Below are 20,675 nucleotides of genomic sequence, written 5' to 3' on the forward strand. Positions count from 1 at the left end.
CGACGTTGCGTCTAAGTTCCTGAGAGTCTTATTTGTTACTTTGTCTGGTCCCGCCGCAGATGTTGTCCGCAGTTTTCCAATTGCGTACCAGACCTCTGCGTCTGTGATGTCTGCGTCTAAATTTGGATTTGGAGTCCCCCGGTAGTCTGGTTGAGTGGTACCATCATCCGTGTTTAGATAACGTTCTGCTAGCTCTTTGATTAGGTCTTCAGTTGTACCCTCATATTTATGTATGAGTCTGTACAGTTGACTTTGTTGCACGGGACGTGTTTGTTCTGGGTCGAGCAGGTGTCTTAGAAGATGCCATGTCTTCTTATTTCCGAGCTGCCCATTGACGCTTTCACATATTTGGTTCCATTGTTGTTTTTGGAGAGTAAGTGTATGTTCCTCGATTCGCCTCTCGATTTCAGCGATCTTTTTGCGTAGTCGCTTGTTGTGTTTTTGCTTCTTCCAGCGTTTTTGGAGGCCTTTTTGTGCCTGCCACAGGTGTAACAGTTTTGAGTCTGCAATCTGCTCCTCCTTCTCAACTGGCACCACAACGCTAGTGGAGCTGACATCCTCATTCAGGGAGATAACCCAGTCGCTAAGGTTAGAGATCTCCTTTGGAGCTGTTTTGTCGCGAAGTTGCCTGAACTTATCCCAATCCGTGGTTCGTATTTCTTTTGCTTTGTTTTTAAGTTTTGTCGTGGGGAAGGTGATGCTAAGGATGAAGTGATCACTACCAAGGTTTTGCCCGGTGTTGACCCACTTTGCGTCCTTGACGTTTTTAGAGAGGGATAAGTCTGGAGATGTGTCTACACATACACTGTTACCCATGCGTGTGTGGTCGTTAGGGTTGTTTAGCGTTGTGAGCCCTAGTGACTGTATGATTTGCCAGAGCAGGTTCCCTTTCGGAGTTGCTTTGGTATATCCCCATGCTGGGTGTTGAGCGTTGAAGTCTCCCACAATTATTAGTTGAGCCCTAGCAGCCAGCTTTACTGTGTTTATCAACAAGTGTGGGAGTCCATTGCCTTTGTTTCTGGGCGGGTTGTATACATTAAGGATGAAGAGATTTGAGTCTCCTTTTTGCCTTGGTACTATTTCAAGTAGGGTGTAATCTTCTTCCGAATCATTTATAAAATGTTGAATTGCGGTGATATTTCTATGCACCAGAGTGGCTGTGAAGGAGCCGGCTGCGTTACTAGTATCATAATGAGGTGGCAGATATGCTTTATAGCCTGGCAGTGTAGCCCTGCCGCTAGCTTCTTGCAATGCAATCACGTCTGGGGTTGGAACAGACGGTGCTTGTTGGATGTGGAGCTGCAAGTGGGCCCGCTTGCGGCGGAAGCCTCTGCAGTTCCACTGCCAAATTTCAAATTTTTGGCGTGGTGCCATGTTGGGTTATAGATGGTTGTGGCGTCGTGGACAGATCCAAGATGGGGGGTAGGCGGGCCTCGATAGTTGTAAGCCTATCCATTATTTGCTGCATGCAGGTGGCTATTTGGGATACCTGTCCCTCTAGTGTTGCAAAGCGCATATCTATCTCAGCAAATTTGGTAGTAACGAGGCCTTGGAAGGTTGCTTGTTCTGTTGATATAGCGCTAGTTCTCTCTGACAGAGTATTGATGTCTGCCCTGAGTTTGGTAGGCGCTTTCGACGGCTGCGGGGTGTCGGCTTCCGAAGCCTCGGCCTTTCTTTTGGATTCCTCGCCTTCTTTTGTAAGAAGCGGTCTTTTAGTTGCTATTCTGGCGTCTGTGTCCGTCGCGTTATGGGCCGAAGACTGGGACGCGGTGGAGGGAGTGTGGCAAATGGCGTCCGTTTCCATCGCATTATTGGTCGAAGCCTGGGACGCGGTGGGTGGCGTTCTAGCCGCAGTGGCATTCTGTACCTGATGCGCTTGTAACAGGCGTTTAATGTCAGCCAACTCTTTTTTAAGGCTGGCAATTTCTCTGTCTCGGGATTGTAGTTGGATCTGAAACTCCTTCTCTCGAGCGTCAATAGATTGGGAGGCCTCTGCTGGCCAGCTCACCTTTTTATTGGAGCGGCTATCGCTGCGTCCGCGGCTCGAGCTTCTCTTGTCGTTCCCTGCAGGGTTCCCCAGGGGCGGGAAGGAGCTGGAGTTGTTCCGGCTGTGGCTGCCTCCTTTTCCGGTAGCACCCTGTTCCTTCTTCCTGGGCCTAGATTGGTGTCCGTGGAGTGATGAGTCGTTGTCCCCTTGCTTGGGTGCCTGGTTGCCATGGGGCGTTCCTTGTTTGTTCTTGGTGATCAGCCGGAATTTGCAGTTCCGGCTGCCTGTGTTGTGGCCCCCGTTGCAGACGATGCAGACGGGTTGGCAGGTTGGCTGTTCTCCCTCAGGTGGAGGCGAGTGATTTTCTCCGCAGCGGCGGCAAAGGTTCGTTGTAGGTTTGTAGCAGACGTCGGCCCGGTGTCCTACCCTCCTGCAGTTGTAGCATACTTCATGTTGCTCCCTGAAGGGGTGGACCCGAAAGACGCCGCACTGATAGATTACTTGGCTGGGTAGCTTCTTTCCAAAAAAGGTGATTTGTATTGTTCTGGACTGTCCGATCCTTCTGGCATCCACAACTTCTATTCCTTCGTTTCTGTTTCCGAAGCCTTGGCGAACCGCTTCGGGCGAGTCTCCCGCGTAGGCGTTGTAAATGACCCCTTTTACCGAGTCTTCGGGCGCCGCCACGTACGACGTAACGTTGTAGGTTTTACCTTGGAGGTTCAGTTTTTCAATCTTGGCGTATGCAGTCGCCCGTTGACGATCGGGCGTGCATAGCGTGAAGGTGTTGTTGGCCGTATTGACTCTGATAATGTCTTCATTCTTCACCGTATCATACGGCAGCCTGGACACCTCGCAGGCGCAGAAGAGTAGTAGTCCGGGCGCAAAGTCCCTCAGATTCCAACCTTGTGGTCGGCAGACGATTTTGTAGTCATCGGTCGGTAAGCGCGGGAGAAGTGCTTTCTTGCTGAGTGCAAGTAGCTTTTTCCCGTTCTTTCGCGATGGAAAATTGGAATTAGACTTGCCTTGGCGGTGCCCCTGCGCAGGCTCGTCGTCGGTTGATGCGGGCCCTTTACCATAGAGTACAAAGACACAACTTCAAGGACCCAACAAAAATTGTCTGCAGTTGTTTGTTGTGTGCATTAAGAGATGGAGAGACGAGATATGCATTTCAGTGCGCAAACATACGGTGCCCGTTCAGCAAACAGGCTTTGTTCGCTCCTGAGTGGCATGGGCAGGTTAGTGGCCCACTGCAGATATCTTAAAAGAACCTGACGCAAATTTTTTCACAAGGCAGTGGAATTCTGCGCTTTCGCAGTTGTTTATGCTCTCTTGTGGAAAAATTTACTCGCATAGCAAACTGGGCGATATTGTCAATAAAATCTAATGCACAGATCGCAGTTGCTGCACTCTGTCTATGGCTGTGAATGGCAAGTTTAATGAGCTAACAGCGTGAAGTTCAAAATGTTCCACCGTTACTTGTTTTCATGGTTTCCTGGTTCTCAAGTTTCTTCTTCTTGGCTGTGCTTTGTATGAAGTTTTGACAAGGGTCTGCAGTGCTGTGCAGTTTACCTGGTTGGCCAGAGCTGCCATAGGCACGTACACATGCACGCACACATGCAGAAACAAACAAACACAAATCTTTATGAAGTTACTGCTTAAGTGTTTGCCTTGCTCTTACAATGGACGGCCATCTGGGATGAGGCGAGCGTGCGGAATTTCCACATGCAAAAAAAATGTGTTGAAACCTTTTTTTCCCCGCTTTTTGATTCCTCTCCCCAAATTGAAGTCTAATTAAAAAAAAAAGTGGGTTCATTATGCGAGTAATTATGGTATAAAGGAGCCACATCTACTGGTTGAAAAAGAATCTTCTGAAAACGGTGTTTACATGTATTCATTGCAACTGTTGCAATTACTACGTTGCACTTTGGGTGCCAAGCTTTTTGTTGTGCAAGAACAAATTAGGGTACTTAAAAATACTATCTTGGGTTTTTATATTCTATCAGCCCACATTTTCAGGAATTCATGATTGTACTTGCTTCTGTGCATAAATCTGCAGTCATCTCTGGAAATATTTTGTAGCATAATATTGCCACACTCTGCTGGTGCCACCTGGTGGACGAACCTTGTCTCCCAGCGCATGGTCGAGCGTCGCCTTTGTCCTGCATGAGCTCGGCGGTTCGGCGAGCCTCGTTCTAGAAAAACGCGGTGCTTCCCGCTTCCTGCTGCCTTTGTCGGTGACATTTGGTGGAGCAGTGCTGGGTACCATCCCATGTACGCTGACCCCGATGACAGCCGTGATGCTTCTCCCCGACGCGTGGAGGCCACACCCGTCCACAAAGCGAGCTGTCGCCTGTGTGGCCTGCAACCTGAGTTTTAGCCACTGACAAGGCTTGTGAGAGCTATGACGTCCACCACTGGCAGCCAGGCTGGTCAGTGCTTTGGCAGCGCTCCGCCGTTCGTCCTTCTCGCACCTCGGTCGCCACTATCCTTCCACGGCGACCGGTTCGGGGATGTAGAAGATTGGTTGGCCAGTTTTGACTGTGTGGCTGCACTCAACCAGTGGGACGACGAGCGGAAGCTGATGAATGTGTATTTCGCACTGCTCAACTTGGCAAAAACTTGGTTTGAGAACCTCGAGGCGTCCTTCTCCAACTGGGCAGCTTTTCGCAGTGAATTGCTCGCCACATTCAGCTCTAGCGAATGGAAGAAAATGCTGAAATTGCCCTTCGCTCCAGGTAACAGCAGTCCAATGAGAGCATGGCCATGTTTATAGAGGACATGACACGCCTCTTCAATCGGGCCGACCCTGCCGTGCCCGAAGCTACAAAGGTACGGCACCTTATGCGTGGGGTGAAGGAGCAGCTGTTTGCTCAGGCAAATGTAGCGGCCACTCACTACTTCGCGTCCTTGCCAGGCCTCGGGCATGAGGCACTGCGAAAGCTTGTATGGAGCATTGTCCGCAATGAACTGTGACACCTCCGCTTGGATGCTCCGTCGGCAAGCATACCTTCTACAGGGGACGTCATCCGTGATGAAATCCAGCGCGCTATGCAGCCACCACCAGCACCACTACCGGAGTCGCATGTCTTGTCTTACAGTGATGCCCTGCGGCGACCTGCCTCTGTGCCGCAAGCGTTTCGCCCCGTTGCCGGACCTCGACCACCCCACCATTACCTGCGCCCCGTCGAGCAGCAGCAGGACCTGCACCCTCCTGTCAGCAAAGCGCACATGTGGCGCACGTCCAACGATCGCCCGCTCTGCTAGCACTGCGGGGAGCCTGGCCATATTCTGCGGCATTGCCCGTACTGGTGTATGGGTTTGAGAGGATTCCCGCCGGACGCGCCTTGACCGCGCTACGGTGAAAGACCGCAGAACATAGAGGAGTACCTCACCGCTCACGTGCTGCCCTCGACCTCGCAGCAGTGCCAATCGCAATCGCCGTCCCCGAGGCGCTTTGCTTCGCCCAGTCGGACCTCAACCTCTGGTCAGTACAAACACACGTCCCCTCGCTGGGAAAACTGAAGACAGCGTCCTCCGGGGGTAGGGCCGTCGCCACTGCACAGAGTCATTAGCCTCCACCCAACGATTTGACGCGATGGCCCGGGCGGCGAAGACCCAATCCGACGACCTGACTGCCGTGCTGCGAACGATTAGTTTCTGCTGAAATTTTAACAACCGCCGACAGTTATCAAGTGACCGCACTCATCGATACCGACGGTGATTTTTCTGTGATGAGCAGTCAGCTCGCCATGACTCTCTGTAAGGTTCTGACGCCTTGGTGTGGACCCGTAATCCGCACCGCCAGTGGCCACATAGTGACACCGATCGGCGTCTGCACCTGCCGCATCCAGATCCGAGGTCTTGCTTTCACTGGCTCCTTTGCCATATTACGTGACTCTTCCAAAGATCTCATTCTGGGCATGGATTTCCTTCAAGAGTATGGTGCAGTCATCGACCTTCGAAAGCACATGGTATCTTTTTCCGTCCAGCAAGCCTTTGACACCAACAACAAGTCCAGCAGAGTAATGTTGCACCTATGTGACGACCATATAACGATCCTTCCGCGAGCCAGCAAGTTCATCACAGTCGAGTGTAATGGCGGCACCGGCACCCTTGGCATCGCTGAAGTGAACATGTAGCTGCTACTTGCTCGGCAAGTTTGTGTAGCTCGAGGCCTAGTAGAACTTGCCAACGGTCACACCGACATCTTAGTCACCAACTTGACCCGTGAACCGCAACATCTAACGAAGACAGAGGTCGTCGCTTATTTTTATGAGCTTGGAGAGTGTACCAGGCAGTGCTCGTTGTCCACGACGTCAGACCTCGACGAGGCGACGGCTACAGCCATTCCGACCGACGTAAACCCGCACCTCTTGGCCAGTCAGGAACGCTGCATAGAAAACCTCATCTATTCCTTCCGTGATTGTTTTGCATTAACTTCCAAGGTGCGACAGACGCCGCTTACCAAGCACCGATTTATCGTTGCTGACGACCAAAGGGCAATATGTCAGCGCCCTTATCGGTTATCTTCAAAAGAATGTGAAGCCATCCGCTGCCAAGTTACACAAATGCTCTAGGATGACGTAATACAACCGTCTACGAGCCCCTGGGCATCGCTTGTTGTCCTTGTCACGAAGAAAGATGGCACCTTCAGGTTCCGCGTGGATTACAGGCGCCTGAATAACGTCAAGAAAAAGGATGTGTACCTTCTGCCATGCGTTGATGACACCCTAGAGCGCCTGCGCCATGCCACCTATTTTTCATCCCTTGACCTCTGCAGTGGGTATTGGCAAATAGAGATCGATGAACGTGACCGAGAGAAGACCGCCTTTATTACCCCTGACGGTTTATACGAGTTTAAGGTGCTCCCTTTTGGCTTGTGCTCGGCCCCTACCACATTCCAATGAATGATGGACACCGTGCTGTCTGGCCTTAAGTGGCAGTCGTGCCTCGTATATTTCGACTAGGTCGTGATCTTCTCTGAAACGTTCAATGAGCACCTGAAACGTTTGCGTGCTGTGTTTGAGGCCATACGTTCTGCTGGTCTCTCTCTCAAGCCAGAAAAATGTCACTTCGCGTTTCATGAGCTGAAGTTTCTTGGTCGCATTGTCAGCGCTCGAGGCGTTAGTCCAGACCCCGAAAAGACGGCCGCCGTAGCTGCCTTCCGCAAGCTCACAGACAAATGGAGCCGTTTCTTCTGCGTCATTTCTTGGGCCCCTGCGCATATTATCGCCAATTTGTTCATAATTTCTCCAAGCTAGCTGAGCCTCTGACCCGCCTGACGAAAGACGCTGAGGCAGGACCAGGAAAGAGCCTTCACGGAACTTAAGTCCCGTCTCCAATGTACGCCTGTACTTGGCCACTTCGACGAGGAGGCCGACGCGGAACTACATACTGATGCCAGTAATGTTGGTCTCGGTGTGGCCCTTGTTCAGTGGTAGGATGGCCTAGAACGCGTGATTGCTTACGCCAGTCGCACTTTATCCCATTCTGAAGTCAACTATTCCACCACGGAAAAGGAATTTCTGGCTCTGTTACGAAATTTCGTTCATACCTGTATGGCTGCCTATTTCGGGTTGTGAGCGATCATCATTCACTGTGTTGGCTGGCGAATCTTAAAGATCCCTCGAGGCGGCTTGCTCGATGGAGCCTTCGGCTACAAGAATTTGATGTCACCATCGTGCACAAGACCGGCCAGAAACACAGTGAGGCTGACTGTCTATCCCGCACTCCTATTCCCTGCCCCACGGGCGAGTCCGACGACGATTCCGCTTTCCTCGGTGCTGTCACCGCGTCCATTCTTGCCCGCCAACAGAGGGCTGACTCCGAACTGCTTCCCCTCATCGAGTACCTCAAAGGAACCACTCCGTCTCCTCCTCGACTCTTCAAGCGCGGGCTGTCATCGTTTTGCTTGCGTGATGGTGTCCTTTACAAAAAGAATTATGGCCCAACGGACACTGTCTATCTGCTTGCAGTACCTACAGCGCTTCGTGACGAAGTTTTGCGTGCGTGCCACGACGACCTTTCTTCGGGCCACCTCGGGTTTTCCCGCATGTTGGCGTGCATACGTCACAATTAAGTACTACTGGCCCAGGCTTGCGGTTGTCCACCGCTACGTACGAACCTGTCGTGAGTGCCAGCGCCGGAAGACGCCGCCGACTAAACCAGCCGGGCTCCTGCAGCCTATTGATCCCCCGCGCCTCCCCTTATAACAGGTCGGCATGGACTTACTCGCATCTTCCGTGGGTAACCGGTATATTGCTGTTGCCACTGACTATCTTAGCCGCTACTGTGAGACCAAGGCCCACCCCTGTGGTACCGCAGTTGAAGTTGCACATTTATTCATTCATAACATTGTGCTTCGTCACGGAGCCCCTACAATCGTATTAACTGACAGGGGAACCGCGTTTACGTCGGCACTTACGAGCGAGGTACTTCGACTCAGTGGCACCAGCCATCGAAAGACTACAGCTTACCATCCGCAAACGAACGGACTGACTGAGCGACTTAACAAGACAGTTGCCGATATGATTTCGATGTATGTAGACGATAAACATGGGAACTGGGACCGGATACTGCTTTACATCACGTTCGCGTAAAACACTGCTCTACACGAAACGACACGCTTCTCTCCGTTCCATTTGGTGCACGGTCGCGAAGCCTTGACCATGCTGGACGCCAAGCTTCTTCCGGATCCTGCTCCCTCTTCTTTCATAGTTGACCAATCTGCTCGTGACGCCGAAGCCGCTCGCTATGTTGCTTGACAACGAATCCGGCGCCAACAGAAACGCGACGCCGAGCGTTACAACCTCCGCCGCAGGGAGGTGGTTTACACACCCGGTGACCAAATCTGGGTGTAGAGCCCGATCCTTTTGCGAGGACACTCTGAGAAGCTTCTACGCCGTTACTTTGGTCCCTACCAGGTGTTCCGCCGCCTCAGCGCGGTGACCTATGAGGTGCTCCCTCAAGGAACTGTCCGGTCCTCTCGACAACTGACGTCCGAAGTAGGCCACGTGGCGCGAATGAAGCCGTATTACTCCCGTTAGCCCCTCTTTATGAAGACACTTGCGCTGTTCACTTGCCGCCTTACCTTTATTATTATTATTTCCCCATCCGTGCGGCATCGAGCCGATGCCTCTTGGAGGGGATGGGGGCAATGCCACACTGCTGGCACTCTGTTGGTGCCAGCTGGTGGCTGAACCTTGTCTCTCAGCGCATGGCCGAGTGTCTTCTTTGTCTTGCATGAGCTCGGCGGTTCGGCGAGCCTCGTCCTAGAAAACGGCTGTGCTTCCCGCTTCCTACTGCGTTTGTCGGTGACAATATGTGCAATTTTTTTGTCTCATTCTGGTGTTATTTGAGGAAGCGCATTTATTAACAGTGCGGGGCAAACATACACTCTGAGAAATCAGGAATGTCTCCCCTGTTAATGGACGTAAAGGGTTTGTTTATTATGTGAATGCATTCGTTATGTAGGTAAATACGAGGTAGTACGTTTGAATCTCTTTATGATGAAATGGTTTACAACGAAGTAATGGATATAGCAAAGGAATGGCTGCTCCCATTGAAAGCTCGGTCAACATGGGCTTTAATGAAGCTATGGCTATAACGAAGTAATCACCGGTCCCTTTCAACTTTATTGTAACAAGGTTCAACTGTATTGGTATTCTCTTGCCTTCATTGGTACCAGTGAGCGTTGATATTTTTCACTCTGTGAGCCAAATGGAAATTCACAGGAAATTCGCTGGCTGTTGTCTTCCTACAGTCAGAATGGGGCTCTGTGTAGTGCGAGCTTAGAAATTGGAGCCGTGCCCTTGCATTTCACCACGTGCAGGCGACTCCCGTGTGTGAGCCGGGCTGCCTCACTCTCTGGTCCAATGTGGCCGAGCTGTTCGAAGGTGAGCCATTCACTATTTCGCTGCTGTGGTGCATGCAGGTGCGAGTGGTATTGAGCGCCTCTGTGTGGCATTTGACTGTGTGAAGTTAACACATGCTTCCTGAGCTTGCAGGGGGCTATGTGAAGGAAACCGAATGTACTGCTTCTTTCCATGTACAGTCAAGCCCACTTATAACAATACTGGTTATAACAATATATCGGATATAACAATGGTCAGTCATGGCACCATCAGCTTTGCCATATGTTCTGTGGTAAAATAAACTGCTTATAGCAATGCTGTCAAGGCACATTATTGATTATAACAATTAAATCTGGTAATTGAGTGTCGGCCATTATAGTAAGAAAAGAAGGAAATGTTACAACCACACCAGCAAAACCATGCTTACCACACAAAAGTGCGCACGTGTGGGGCCGACCAATGGACTAAGCTGGCGCAGCAACGCCACGAAAGCAAAAGAGGCAGGTGTCATCGCATCAGGAGAGCTGCTACATTGCTGCATTGGCTATGTGTGCCATGCGTACCCCAGTCAGTCGGTGCAGTGCGCGTGCATGCAGGCAGCGCTGTTTTTCTCTTGTTGGCTGTCACCGCACCCTTGGCCTTGCATGCTTCTTGAATTTCCCATAAAAATCACTTCCGGAAAGCCGGCTTGATTCCAGTGACGTGGAGATGCGCGAAGCTCCCGGTGGCGCAGTGATGGCAGTGCTTTGGTCATTGGTGAACGGTGAACATTGTTCCTGTTCCGTGAAGTTCGAATTAACGAGCTTTTACAGGCATTAGAACAATCAAACCCCTCCGGGTATTTACTGTCAGTAAATGCTCTGAAGTTTGTCATCTTTTCTTTTTTCGGCACAGCCCTGTTATAACAATTATTGGTTATAACAATGGTATTTCCATGGCACTTGAATATTGTTATAAGTGGGCTTGACTGTATAGGGACTTGCTTACGTGGTGCTACAGATGTGAACACTTTTTTTTTGCAGTGTGAGCGTACTGTGGATGTTGTGTGTGTTTCTTGTTTTTCCTTGTTTTTTGCGCAAGTGCGTGTGATAGAAAAAGGAAAAGCTTGTGGACGCACTGGCTTGCACCCAACCGATATCTTGAGATGCAAAATTTTGTGGTCTTTTTTTTTGTGTGAAAGTGCATTCTGAATCCTTTCATGTCTGCCTAGAACCATCCTGAATGTCGCTGTCACGTTTTGTTCTCAGCTGCACAGCCTGAGAATAAAATGTGGCAGGGGCGTGTGACAGTGAGCCCTTTTAGCCACCTTCGGGTGCTTGAAGGGTGGCGCCCTCTATTTGAGGAACATGCTGTTTTTGATCACAGAGGTTGACCACTCATTCCTGTAGTATAGAAGAAAAGCTTGTAAATTTTCGGCTGAAACTAGAATTAGACTCCTGGCAGTGGTTTCAGTGCTACGTCTTAGCTTACAATGCCAAAAGTGACGCTGTCGCAGTAGCGGAAAGGCTATGCGGCTCTACGTCTCTGAACTGAAATGATGGCATTGTCGAAGTCACATTCAAAGGCACCACTGGGTATGGAGGCACTGTAAAGGTACAGACACACTGGTGTAGGGCTCTCTTTGTAATTGAGGTACGAGCATCCTTTCAGTGCGCAGTGCAGTCAAACCTTGATATAACGAACACAGATATTATGAATTATTGGTTATATCAAACTGTACCTAAAAAGTTGAAGGGGGCACTTGAGCTTCTCCTTAAGGGTACAACGTGATAGCGTTATGTGTTAATTACCATATGTGCAGATGGTCATTCTCTGCTTTACATTCGTAGACGCCTGGTAGTCCTCTTACCCCTCCTGGCGCAGCGGTGCAGTGGTTAAGCTACGTGCCACTGTCCTGCGATGACAGGTGCTCTCAGAAGTGGGCCTTATGCGGCCCAGATAGCTCTTCCCGAGCGACCTATCATTAATTTAACTGCCACCTGCCACGGTGGGCAGTTTGCTCACTAGCCGGTGGGCAGGTTGTGATGACACCGCAAAGTCACGTGACCTAGGTGCCCCCCTCCTGTCTCCGAGGTTGCTCTCTGGGCACTACCTGCCAGAGCCATACCTGTTATTTTTTGCTTACAACATCGACACTGGATTTTCTGAAGAATGGGGCATTTAACGCTATCACGTTAGTATTTTTAATAAACGCCTGCAATTCGTACTTTATACAGGGTGTTTCACCTAAGACTTTCTGCAATTTTTAAAAATAAGCTATTTCAATTACATGCGCGCTTTTTCTGGCATAGCATTGTCAGTGGTGTAGTACATCATAATGCAGCTAACACGTGCTAACTAGCAGGCTTGTTAACCAATATTTAATAGTTAACTTTTAAACTATTACCGTTGGGCTCCTTAATTATAGAGAGGCATGCAGCCCACCGTAAGTAATGTCCATATCCGTTTTAGAATTTCGAGAACGCGATTATCCTGGGCGCTGTGGCCCAACAAATTTCGCCTACATCGCGCCAAAATACATGCGGTTTGAGAAGCTTGCAGGCAAAGCAACCTCTCCAGTGCACGTAACTCGTCGAAATAGCCAAAATTTGTTGAGCCACAGCGCCGAGGATAATCGCGTTCTCGAAATTCTAAAAACGGATATGGGCATCACTTACGGTGGGCTACATGCCTCTCAATAATTAAGGAGCCCAACGGTAATAGTTTAAAAGTTAACTATTAAATATTGGTTAACAAGCCTGCTAGTTAGCACGTCTTAGCTGCATTATGATGCACTACACCACTGACAATGCTATGCCAGAAAAAGCGCGCATCTAATTCAAATAGCTTATTTTTAAAAATTGCAGAAAGTCTTAGGTGAAACACTCTGTATATCGAACACTGTTTGCCATGAAATGGATATATCTAGTGTGGAAAAAATCGGCAAAAAAGACGCGTTCACAAGACGAAGGAGTAGACAGGACGATGCGTTGTCCTGTGTACCCCTTCCTCTTGTGAACGCGTCTTTTCTGCTCATTTTTTCCACAATCACACACCAACTTGCCCATCAAGCTAAGCTTTTTCAAGGATATAGCAGCAGGCTTTGCCTCACTACACAATTGACCGGCAGTGGTGCGGGAAGCGCTCGCGCCAGGGTTCCCTGCTTTATCTTGTATAGAACCACAGAAGATATAGCGGTGGGAACAGTTGGTAGCTCTGTGGTCGGCACTCATTTGCACCTTTCGCCCCTGTCAATAGTGCCCGGGAACTTGTGGCATGGTGCAGGATCCCGCGGCCTTTAAGTAGCCATCCCATGCTCACATCGACTGTCATGGCAGGGGTGAAGAAGGGGTTAGCTCTAGTTCTGGCTTCCCATTTTTTACGCAACAACGCTGTAATGCGGGGTAGCCGCCCTAACAGGCATTTGATCTGCCACCACTTTGTGCTTGTGGTGCTGTATGGGGAAGCCGTACTACACGTTTGGTGCTTGGTTTCTTGCGGCCTTTGCATTCGCCACAAGTGGCCTCGAAACAGCGCTAAAACTTTTGAAAAAAGTCTCTCCAGTTGCCGTCCTATCGCTGACTAAATCCTGCTTCTCCTGCCTGAGTTTCTGGCAAAATTTTTGCAACGAATTTCGGCTGTGTTAGTGTGAAGCCACTTATACGCTCACTCACATTGACCAAAAATCTTGTCTGAGTTACATCGTCAGGTGACTCGCGTAAGCTCGGGTAAGTTTGGAGGAGCGTCGCGGCAGCTGCGCAAGAGGTTCATTCAGGAAGAGCTGTACACATTGCACAATCCCTACCGTTGACTCTGACAGAAACGGCCACATGCCAGTCCAGTGGTGCATCTTTTAAATGCTGTGCCACTGCGCTAGTAGTTTTACGAGGACTCACCGCCATCTATGAATACTAAGTAGAAAGTGATCAATTCTGCATATACAGTCGTCGACCGATTTTTCGGACTCGGCGGGACCCGGAAAATTGTCCGAATAATCGAACAGTCCGAAAAATTTATGAACTTTCCACACCACTTACTTGCATTCACATATTCAGCTGTTGACGAATGACAACCATTAGATTCATTACAAGCTCTCCCCAGTGGGCTTGAACTACTGCGAGGCGAGTAGGACTGACATCACAGTGGCCGCCAGTTTGTGCATTTATCTAATCCGGTTATCACTGCCTATTCCGGTGTGCACTGCAGATCTGTGCAAAGGCCTTCATTGTGGCATCCATGACATTCTGTGCTATGCATCTGTGCTCCGTCTTCCATTAAGCAGTTCACTGTTGGGTCAGAAAGTGTTGAGAAGAAATGTCTGGAGGTGGGTTTGGGGGAAGGGGGGAGGGGAATGTAGAAAAATCAAGGAGCCTAAAACATCCCATTAGGCAGCTGCCTCTTTGATTCTAAGTTTGTTCCAAACTTACTGGAGGTGAGTCCGTTTTCACGCCTATCTGAGCAATATTGACTCTAATGTTGAGAATTGAGTGTTTTCGGAGAACACCTTTGAGCCTTTTGCTACAGCTGTGACTCCTGTCAGTTCTGCTGTGATGCGGACCAAGTTTCCCATTTTAGATGCTGCACAAAGGGGCTTTTCCTGAATATTTTTACTGCTGTCAGAATGACTCATTCTGATAACAATTCTGGTGTGAATGTCTGATGGATTTGGCAACGTCAGGATGTAGCTGTTCATGAAGAAATGATCAACCATTCCATCTGCGATTACACCTCATGTATTGCGGACCACTGGTTGATCGTCACGTGGATATCTGAAGAGCTAGGCACTGTTGAAGGATGGCATTTGGGGGCTGATTCCGTCAGTGATTCTTTCACAAGATATCAAAGGCACTGCTGAGTGTGTTGACTTGATACCAGTCCCTGATACATGTATATGTCTGCCATCTTGTCTTATTCATCTTTTTTTTTGTCTTGGGTCACGTCCCTTGGTACTGATTGGAAAAAACAAATGCGGTTATAGTTAGACGTCCCCACCACCCTTTAACTGTCTTTGTTTCTCGTGTGACTCTTTCATACAGCTCCGGTCAAAGACGAGCCGGATGACCCGGAGGTGACGTGGAGTCTGATGCCCTGGCTGCTTCTGTTGCTAGTGCTCGTGGGCGCAGCTGTGGTGATTGCTCTGGCCGTCTTTTGGGCATGGCGACAAGCGGGGGGCTCAAGCGGCGAGCCATTTACCCTGCTGTCTCCGTTGCTCAATGACAGCAGGCCTCGGCAGGACCCTGGACCCCCCGGTGTGTACCGTCATACCATGTCTTTTCCTGTTGAGCGGGAACAGGAATTCAAACAGAAAAGGCGTCTCCTGGATCCCGCAATTACTCTTTGGCCGTTATTGGGCTAGGTGCTATTTTAAGAGCATAACGCACTATACAATACAATACAATACAATACAATACAATACAATACAATACAATACAATACAATACAATCTTTATTCAACATCTCCAGGATGTTTGGAGTACAGACAAAAAGCCTGATAAAGGCTTGACTAGGCCCGCACCCCAATACATGGCAAACAGAGGCAGAGCATGGTAAAAATAAAAAAAGAAAAAAAAGAAAAGAAAAGAAAACACAGCATTTGGCAAAACACAGGCAACGACATTGAACAAGGGACACAAGCTCAGCTTTCATGTCGGCAAATTTGCATTGGCATTTAAAAAGGTCCCATAATCACAGAATAAAGCCGCATCGGCATTCAGGCTTCTCTGCAGTGCGCAGCGCTGGGCACAGGCTGCAGCAGTGATGACGTCATGTAGGGCCGCGCTGCATTTTCAACGAAAAAGTGGTCGTTTCAATGCAGAAGACCAATGCCGCGAAAAGTAAAGCCCCGAAAGTATTTGTTTGGCGGCCTCAGAAAACAGATGGCAGCTCGTGGGCAGAAGGCAGTGAATTCCTTAAATTTCGGCAACAATGACGTCATCACTAGTTTCTCCGCACTTCCCCATTGCAGTGAGGAGAACCCTGAATGTCGTTGCAGTTTTAATTGTCTATTACGTCACCATTTTAAATGCTAGCGCCAAACTACTTGGCATGCTTTATCTATAAGCTTAATACATTCAAATTCTTGAAGACGCTCAAATTTAAAAAAAAACCAAATCCCAGAGCATCGCATTTGTTCGGCATTGTTAAGGGTGGATGCAGCAATTAAAACTGTTTTCGTTAATTATGCATGAAATGTAACCACATTTGACATGGATGTGTGACATTTTGTGGTGATTTCAGATGTGCATTTTATTTGAAGCTGGCTGTGTAGTTTATTAATTATAGTTTATACCCTCTAAAGTCAGTTTATACCCTCTAAGTAAACAGTAGAGAATCAGTAGGAAGTGCACAAGCTTTTATGTCAGCATGTTCACAATGCACTGTTCTGTGCAGTAAAACAATTGGTTCTTTTTTTAGATGCCCAGTATGCTTATGGGAATAAACATCAAACTCCAGCACGCATATTCACATGAAAACATTTCTTACAAAAAAATAATGTTAAAAAATATTCCACTCGTAGATGAAAACATCGAGAGCTTTATCGCGCTCCTCAGAATCTCAGAATTCATATGCATAGAAGCAGATCTGTAACTAACACATTAAGCAAGTGTTCTTGGCACTGAACAAGAAATACAGTGATCATGCAGCATTTTGTACGGATGGTTCCAAAACAAAACTTTATGTTGGCTGTGCTGTATTTGAAGAGAGACAAGAAAAAAAAGTAAGGTTGCCTCAGTGTGTGTCAGTTTTTACTTCTGAACGTTACGCCGTATCCCTAGCTGTAGAAAAAATACTAAAGAACAGCATTGAAAACAGTATGATTTATAGACTCCCCCAGCGTAATTACATCACTACCTCCCGAAAATGCAACAAAGCCTTTAATAGGAGACATAGTCCACAACGCAGTAGTGGCTAAAACACAAGAGTTTAAAATTAAATCTGATGGGTGCCAAGTCATGTAGAAATCTGCGGTAACGAGAGAGCAGATGTATGTACCGCAGCCGCCTGTAATACCAAAATACAAAAAGTGAAAATGCCGCATAACGATACTCTAAAATTTGTACATAGAAAACTGAGAGAAAATTGGCAAGGAACATGGGATAATGAAGTAAATAACAAGTTACACATAGGCAGTAAAGCCAGTTATAGAAGAATGGAAAACATGCAGTCGTCAAGAGCGTTTTATTGATGTAATTTTATGCTGCACACGCATTTAACACTTAACCTCATTCTTGCAAATTAAGACAAACCTTCATGCGCACACTGCGGAGAGGTGGTCACCACAAACCACATAGTAATATCCTGTGCGAAGCTTGATGAACTCAGAAAAAAAAGCATTTTCCACAATTTTATGAAGAGCACATCCCATTACACCCTTGCTTACACCCAGGAGAAAATTCGCTAGTCAAAACCTCTTCTCTTGTTTCATTCCTAAAAGATGAAAATGCCCTAAACCTGCTGTAGTGTTACGAAATAATCTTTAAACTTCCTCACGCCAAACGGATATATTAAAACTTTCGTTTGGCGCATGATGGCCTTAGCTACCATGTGCCACAAAACCCAACACAACACAACAGATCTGTGTTGCCAGATGTCTGCGACCGCGCTACCTGTGATGCGTACGCGCCGTAACTGGCACAGCCGCATGCATAAGTATAGAGATTTAGCACAGCGTGATCCACTTCCGCGCGCCGCCAGTGTGCACATGCTGATTGGTCCCTGCGGGGCAGGCCTGCAAGCAGCTGTCCGACACCGTCGTGGCGACCTGCGCAAGCACAGTGGTTCAACGTGCGGCTCCCTTGACTTCCGCAGAACGAGTCTGAGCTGACTGCTAGTGCCGCTCTTTTCTGCTTGGAATTCGCGAGTCAAGTTCTGACGGCACGAACACCAGGGGGAGCTAGCACGAGGCACACGGAGATAGGTACCGCTTTGCTACGCTTCACGGGCGGGGGGTGCTGGACACGTGGCGCGTACGCCTAGCAGGTGTTCATGAAGTCGTTGCTTAAAAGCAATACATGTACAAAGACACAACTTCAATTAAGACCACTTGTTGGGGGGCCTGAGTGAGGTCTCCCCACAAATATGTCCTCTTTGCATGTAGGTTGTGGCTCCCCTAATTTATGATGGCCATTTTTGCAGGACTTGGACACAGCTTCAATGTGTGTGACAAAACTTCGATGCGTTCTCTCTTTTGAAGTGAAAAGCTTCACTACGAGGGTTGGAGCTGAGCTTCGCGTGAGACGATGCTCAGATTTGCCAGTTCTGCGCATGAATGAAACCGAGCGACGTCACACGCGACGCAGGTGCCCGCAGCTGTCGCCGCCGACTCCGTCGCCTGACCTTTCGCCGCAGCCACACGCTACTGCGCATGTGCACCGCCGCTACCGCTGCGCACGCTACTCCTCCTCGCCACCGCTTGACCTTTCGATGGAGCCGCGCGCTACTGGGCTATAAATGCTCTTGTCGCTCGCACTCGCCATGGAAAGAGAAGCACAGAGACGTCCAAAGTGCCCCCTGAATTTTAACCACGCCGATTTCCGTCCCCTCCTCCGCCTCCGCACAGGCAGTGTTTGGACGGCCGAACGCCTCCGCCGTTATCGTGGTGCTCCCAGTGCATTGTGCGCAAACTGCGACAGCCACGACGTCAAACCAAGCATAACTACAGCTTGTCGCTTGTATATCCGGGCTTAACCAGAGCTAAGTCAATGCCAAATTTTTTTTCATATAATGATCTTGTATATTAAAAAAAAATACGTGATTTGAAAGTGCCTATCGTGCCGTTAAACTTTTTTTTTGTGTGTCAGAGGTATTCGAAGTATTCACTTCAAAATTATTTGAAGAATACTACTATACTTGCTTCGAGGTTGCTTCGAACCAAAAACCCACTCTTCGCGCATGCCTGCTTCTAGCTCTTGGCGCCGAAATTGACCGTCTTTTTTTTTCTTCTCCTTCCTTTCCTCCGTATCCTCCTCTCCCTGGGTGTGCAGTGGTGAAGGTGGTGTACTCGCGTGACAGTGATGCGCACGTGGCAGCCGTGTCCCAGCTGTGCGCGCTGCTCCAGAGTGAGCTGGGCATGTGGGTGGAGTGGGACGAAGCGGCCGCAGGTCCCGCCCACGTGACCCACGACTGGGCCATGGCCATGGCCGAGCTGCCCTGCCCCACCTTCAACCCCGCGGCCGTTCAAGCGGCGGAAAGGAGGGCGCCCGAGATGATGCTCGTGCTCGAGTCGGACGGGGCGCTGCTCAAACATAAGGCGTATCGACAGCACAAGGTGGGCATTTAGGACAGTCTGTTGCTGAAATAGTTGTTGCACAGTTCAGCGAAGAACGTTTGGCCTCAATGATGTTTTAGAGAGGGCAGCAAAGCATGCTTTAGTGACCGCTCTATGGTGAAAGCTTGTTAATTAGAACTTAATTAATTATAATTTTTGGGTAGCTCAAATTGTGAAATGTGGTTCATTCAAATGTGAATGGTTCCGCCATCCATAATTCCAACCACATGCCTTCATGCCGGAATGTTTGTTCACTTGGCCAACTGAGCAATGGATGCGCCAGGCTGTGCTGCCTCTTCGTAGGAGAGGTGGAGACGGTAAGAAGGGTGTGCAAGGCTGGTGAGGACAAGTGAGCAGGGGGGGGGGTAGGGGGGGACTGTCTCTATGTTAGCGGCAGCATGGCGGCGGCAAGAGATTGCTGCTCAGCCGTTATTTGTAATCGCTCTTTCTGAAGGTCTTTAATTCTTGAGCAATGGATGACGCTACCAGTGGCAAGATATGGCAAATCAGGCGCATCAGGCGCATCAGGCGCATCATGGCATAATAATCGTAGTGAATCCGAAACCGTGGTTGTGCACAAAACCGCGACACGCGCATAATGCAGGAATTGAAGCTTTTCGTGAATCCACAGCATGTCTTCGTCTAGGTTTTCCAGTGCCCTCTGCATCACATCCCATGCTGTTGGTTGCAACAGTTGCTCCAAGTTAAGCCTACTCGGGGTGCCATGGTATGGTGATTTAGAATCCCATGCATCTGCAGCGATTATACTGTGCCAAAACACTTCTAGAGAGGATTGAAACGATGCGTGGATTCGACTCCAGACTGTTATTGAAATGGGCTACTGCGAAAAAGCACTCTCATTGGGTTGGTGGTTTCTTACTCTGGCTCCGAAGGCTGGAAGACTGTCCTGTTGACTTTCGCTTCTTGACGTAAATGGTCGCAAAACTTTCACGGCTCACAGGTGTGAATGTGGTAGTCGCAGAGAGCGAGTGACAGGTTTTATTGTAAATTGGTGGTCTTGGGACTGTAGCATCTTGCTCAGTTTTCCAGCCTCCGCCCTTTTAAATTACGATATCGCTCCCCGCTGTGCAAGTTGAGGTGCATTAAACACTGCCCACCTGTTCTTCAGTTCTGAAGTCGAAGAGGTCTTTCACTGTTTGGACTTTGGAGAGCAGAAGGTGTAGGCCCGTGCCTACCGGGAAAAAAAAGCAGGAGGTGATCGTGAAATTATTTAGAACAATAAAATAGGGCTAGTTTACCACCCAACTGCTTCTGATCATACTTTACCGCATTTTGTGTTCACTTTCGTTCGTTCGTAGTTCGAATTAAAAAGGTTTTACCACGTTCCTTGCCGATACGCTGCATGTAGAAGTGTGCTCAGTGGGCTTGTTGTTCACATATGGCAGAGTTCTTCAGTGTTGGCAGAATACATCATTGCAGAAATGCAGAAAGCCTGTAATGCCATTACTTATGACACATATCTGTTGTCTGGCGAATGAAAAAGCTAGGGTTGGAGAACATGTCATCTTAGACTTTACAAGAAGCACGCTACTAGTGATGGTGCACCGAGGTCGGGCTTCAAGGCTAG

General features: G+C 48.9%; 1 protein-coding gene across 1 annotated transcript in view; it reads left to right on the top strand.

Annotated features, from left to right (window-relative positions):
• The window catches only part of LOC149336894 (uncharacterized), a 30,515-nt gene that overhangs the window by 7,341 nt on the left and 2,499 nt on the right, over nt 1-20,675 (top strand). Inside the window, exons 5-7 of the mRNA XM_089554266.1 lie at nt 9,819-9,882; nt 14,856-15,068; nt 18,804-19,087. Coding sequence (XP_089410392.1) covers nt 9,819-9,882; nt 14,856-15,068; nt 18,804-19,087 — 561 coding nt within the window. The remainder of the gene's footprint in view (nt 1-9,818; nt 9,883-14,855; nt 15,069-18,803; nt 19,088-20,675) is intronic.

Source organism: Amblyomma mixtum, chromosome 7, assembly GCF_055824585.1.
Source record: "Amblyomma mixtum isolate Tamu chromosome 7, ASM5582458v1, whole genome shotgun sequence".
In the NCBI taxonomy this organism is placed as follows: Eukaryota; Metazoa; Arthropoda; class Arachnida; order Ixodida; family Ixodidae; genus Amblyomma; species Amblyomma mixtum.